General features: G+C 36.0%; 2 protein-coding genes across 4 annotated transcripts in view; one reads left to right on the forward strand and one right to left on the reverse strand.

Moving 5' to 3' along the window:
* LOC125651841 (snRNA-activating protein complex subunit 3-like) overlaps positions 1-677 on the forward strand; it is a 23,760-nt gene extending 23,083 nt beyond the window's left edge. The window contains exon 9 of the mRNA XM_048880644.2: positions 264-677. Coding sequence (XP_048736601.1) covers positions 264-411 — 148 coding nt within the window. The 3' untranslated portion in view covers positions 412-677. The remainder of the gene's footprint in view (positions 1-263) is intronic.
* A 3,855-nt stretch (positions 678-4,532) lies between these two features.
* Positions 4,533-5,000, reverse strand: part of LOC130055067 (nucleolin-like) — an 11,285-nt gene continuing 10,817 nt past the window's right edge. For all 3 annotated transcript variants that reach the window (XM_056166331.1, XM_056166333.1, XM_056166332.1), the window contains exon 7: positions 4,533-5,000. This exon is cut by the window's right edge and continues 1,061 nt beyond it. The gene's annotated coding sequence lies outside the window, so the exon portion shown is untranslated.

Genomic DNA, 5,000 nt, shown 5'->3' on the forward strand with positions numbered 1-5,000 from the left:
AGGAGTACATCTAGAGTTTGAATATGGTCTGACAAGGTCCAGGTCGTTTTAGGGGTAGAGAAGGTCAGGGTCATCTGAATCATTTCAGGAATAGAAATGGGAATAGACATGATCTGGGTCATTTTTGGGAAAGGCAAGATTTAGGTCATTCCAGGGGTATTTTTGGATTTTGCAAGGAAGACTCTTTTTGCACCAGCAACATTCAGTCAACATTTGTGGTACTCGGGTGACTTAAGACCCATGGGCTTCTCTTTCTTTTGTAGATGGATGGCATACAACAGTGAGCATTCACCAGAAAATCCCAGTTTTTTCTGTGAACAGTGTTTCCGAGCTTTACATTATGACCAATTTGGAAAGAAAATAGGAAGTTTCCAGGCATTCCGTTACTTTGACAGCAGTGCTGTTATATAGGATATGTATCTTACGACTACTGCAAGATAGTCCACCTGGGTCCCAAGAATCATGCAGACACTGAGGGCTGTCATCACTTTAGCTGTGAACTGTTTTGAAATCTCAATCTGAAGATGGAGGTGCATGTTCTAAGAGGACGTAAAACATGTTGCGTTCAGCAAAACGTCTCGTGTTTAAAAAAAACTTATTCAAGTGAATATTATGAGTGAAATCTGACATTTCTGTTGATATTTGTAATAAAAAAAGGACATGTGTATTTACATTTACCCATTGCATGTTTTTTCAATGACATGTCGTTAAGAATTTTGATGCATTATCATGTGGTTTTAACAGTCGCTTGTCTTTTTATACGCCCGTCATAAGACAGGACGTATTATGTTATGGCGCTGTCCATGCGTCTGTCATGTTGGCCCTCCATCTGGGGTCATGTTTTCTGGACTTTTTTTCATAATGGATGCATGTACAACTTTGAAATTTGGTCACAATATCTCCCTCAAGAATTGTAAGAGTGAGTTTGCATTTCAGCTGGATTGGTCCATCCTTGACCTACTTTTGAGCTAAAAATAGGTCAAATCGTTTTCTGGGCTTTTTTTCATTAATGATACAGATATTGCCCTGGTATTTAGTCATAGGCTTCCTCTCAGAGGAATACAAATTCAATTTACATTTCAGCTGGATTGGTCCATCCTTGATCTACTTTTTGAGAGAAAAATAGGTCAGTTTTCCATGCTTTTTTCATTATGGATACAGACATTGCCCCGATATTTAGTCAAAGGCTTCCTCTCAGAGGAAGACAAGTGCTGTTAACATTTCAGTTGGATCAGGGCACTATGACCTACAGTACTTTTGGGGTAGAAGTAGGTCAAAGTTTTCCAGAATTTTTTTTTGGTATGGTCACAAGTATTGCTCTGAAATTTAGTCACAACCTCCCTTTCAGAGAAGTACATAATCAGTTCACAATTCAATTTAATTGGTGCACCATGACCTACTTTAGGGATAAAAGTAGATCAATCTAATTAAAACTAGCTGTTTTGAATCCGCTTATAGTGGATTCAAAACAGCTAATTTTAATTAGATTGAAAGTACATGTAGATCAAACGGTTTCCTGGACTTTTTATCATCATAGATATTGCACCGACATTTTGTTACAACCTCACTCTCGGAGAAATACATCAGTTCAGGTCAGATGGATTGGTGCACCATGACCCACCTTAAGGCTTTTCTATTCAGAATGCGTGTTGTATCAATTCAGAGTGCACAATATGCTTCCAGGTTGAATTTCACTGTCCGACGGGCATTTATTGTACCGTTTGTGGTACTTGTTTCTTTCTCCACTGAAATGTAATCAATGTCGGATGACGGAAACTTCTGGGGAATTTTATCCCCCCTCCCCCTAACTATTTTACTTTAGATTTTTATCCGACATCGATCTTTTGATCTTGTCGCTTAATTGAATAACAAATACATATTCCTAACAAAACACATATTCAAAATATTGAGCAGACAATACCTTCCCATGTCAAGAGTGGATTGACCATATGACTTAAAAATCAATAGGGGTCATCTACTCCTTGTGGTGTACCAAGTTTGGTGTCAATCCAGCAAATAATTCTTAAAATATAGGAAACAATATATTACTATGTCCAGTTTAACCTTTGACCATGTGACCTCAATATCATAGGGGTCATCTGCTCCTTAAGATGTACCAGTGTACCAAGTTCGACGTCTGTCAAGCAAAGGGTTCTCAAGATATCGAGCGGACAGTATATTCCTATGTCCAGAGTAGATTGATCCTTGACCTCTGGACCTGAAAAACAATAGGGGTCCTCTTCTACTCATAAGCAACACACAGAGAGACTCATCCCAAGTGGTGCTACTGCATCTTTTGTATGCATAAAACGGTAAACATTTAATATATCAGCTCCGTTTTATTGATCTTCATATAATGTATAACAACATTCATTATAAAAACATGAGGCACGAATTAACAATGTGGACATTTCTTAACGACATGATGATGATGGGAGCTCTAGTGGAGCACAAATATGTAAATGCATACATAAAAACTTTTATGTACAACCTTCTGTAGTAGTGACATATGAAAGAGAATCTGTGGAAACCCAGAAGAAGTAGGCAGACATTGAAATATCCCCTACATTATTATTATCATTGTTAAAGACTGTATACAATGACAAAATATAAGTCTTTTTTTTCTACTCATTGGAAAGGCTAAGTCAATCTGAACACAAAGTTTTTGTGTGGGTTGTCCATCTCACAAGTCTGTTGGGTTTGTCTATCACAAATATAGCTGAAAATCTTAAAACCAAACTAAAGATTTAAAAAGATTGCACTGATGACAATGGACAGCAAAATATTGGGGTCTCAATCATCCATACTGAAGGTCTTCTTCTTCCCTTTGATGTCTTGAATTGCTCCTTTTGATGCTGTTGTAAGAAAAAAATTAAAATTGAAATCTATTTGCAAGTAGACCTGTCCTGATAATATCAAGCATTCTGTAAGTAGTGCATAACAATAGTCTCCTACCAACCCCACATTAAATCATTCGTATATAATTCTGCACAGCTATTCAGGTCAACACCTTTAATATGTATAATCATATAAAAAGAACAGGGAAATTTTGTGCATATCTTTTCCAGATTCCAAATGTAAATGCATAATGGAGAAAAATTCAGAAAACTATATACATGTATAAACCTCATAAAAATTGGTCAACTGTGTTACAAAATTTTATGCTCAACATACATCTGTACATTAGCATATGACATATCGAATTTCAACTGCCTACATTAAAGTACTGTGTAATGAAAAGAGACCCTAAAATGAAGGTGTGACAGACGGGAAACCAGTCGTAGTCAGTCCCCTTCAGCTTCACCTGTGGGAGAGACTATTTACCCTGATGGAGACCAATGACCCCCAACATATGACCTTGAACTTTGTCATGGCTTTGACTATGACTTGTATGCTTCAAAGTTATGTACAAGGTAAGTTACATGCAGCATAAAATGGACAGACACTCGACCTTTCTTTTATATGCCAAATAATATCTTGCAGAATTCAATAATAACGACTAAGGTTAAACAAAATACCTGGACAGTCAGGCCCCACCCTCAACAGAAGATTAATTGATAGCCTGATCAACAAATAAACTGGATATGATGATGATGATAGACAGCTGGGCTTAAAACAGTATGTTCCCTCATCTTCAGGGCATCCAAACCTGGAAGGGCTACATTACAGCTATTTTCCAAGTTAGGTTTGACTTTATAGAATCCCATGACCTTTCACAGATGACCTTAGTTGAGGATTGTATCACATTTTCTTCTCATAAGTAACTCTCTAGTTAGCAAGGGTTTCTTTAATCCTCTTTGTGAGCTAAAAGCTATTTTGGAGTTTTGTTTGAAAATGGCTGATATGTGGGAAATTAAGTGAAAAATTAACAGCAAATGACAGACAAATTTCAAAAGCCCATGAGACTGGCTAAAGTGAGCCAAGTACCTTCAGGAGTTAAGCTTTACAAGGGCTGAGGGGAACTTACATATAAGAAGAAATTATCATTTACCTGGACTTTAATATCCTTCAGGAGTAAAGCTTTACAAGGGCTGAGGGGAACTTTAGTATAAGTTATTATATACTTGGACGTTTGTTGAATCCTCCCCCTCCCCCTCTACCACCACGACCTCAGAAACCACCACTTCTACCACCACTGCCTCAACCTCCATCACCACCTACAGCACAAGAAAGAAACTGAAATACATCTCTCTTGTCACTGATCAGACTACATTCATTTTAGTATCAGACAAATTTTTTCTGAATTTATGTAGTTTTGCACAATTTCAACATCAAAAACATTTCCATTTAAGTTTAAATACACTGTAGCTGAATATATTGCTCAGAGTACTTGTAGTCCTGATAAAAGGGCACTCATTTACTACGTGTGGTTCTTACCATATCTCTCCTCATCAGTGATTTTTTTTGTTTTTCAAACTACCACCCTTCCTTTTGAATTGGGAAAAATTAGCGACATTTTCCTCAAATTGGGAAAAATCATTCATAGTAAATGAAAATGGTAAAGATGCACAAAATAATCAAATAACAAAATGTTTTTAGTTTGATGTTTATTTCAGATCTGATTCAATATCATATAATAAATCATTATTTAACATTGAATATGAATGGGAAGTCACACCTTGTATAAATATAACTTACTTTTTGTAAGAATTATTTATTCTCTAATTTCATAAAAATAAAAAAATTTCCAGCATTTGTACTCATAATTTTGTAAATATTGAATTAATAATAAAGTTTCCAGAATGTCTCTCCTGTTTGTATTTTTCGGATTTTAGTAAAATCCTAGTCTTAGCCACTTCATATTAGCCTGATCCTACATATAATGGCAGTCAAACTGAAAGTGTTAACAATAAGGCTTAATGTGTACCTGGAAACTACGGTATATACTATGCTGCATATCTGCTTATACAGATGCCTCCATTGTTTTATATATTCTTTACAAAACCTTTTGCATGTGAAGGAGCTTGGAGAATAAAACTAAAGACAAAAAAAATGTATTT

Source organism: Ostrea edulis, chromosome 5 (assembly GCF_947568905.1).
Source record: "Ostrea edulis chromosome 5, xbOstEdul1.1, whole genome shotgun sequence".
Taxonomy (NCBI): Eukaryota; Metazoa; Mollusca; class Bivalvia; order Ostreida; family Ostreidae; genus Ostrea; species Ostrea edulis.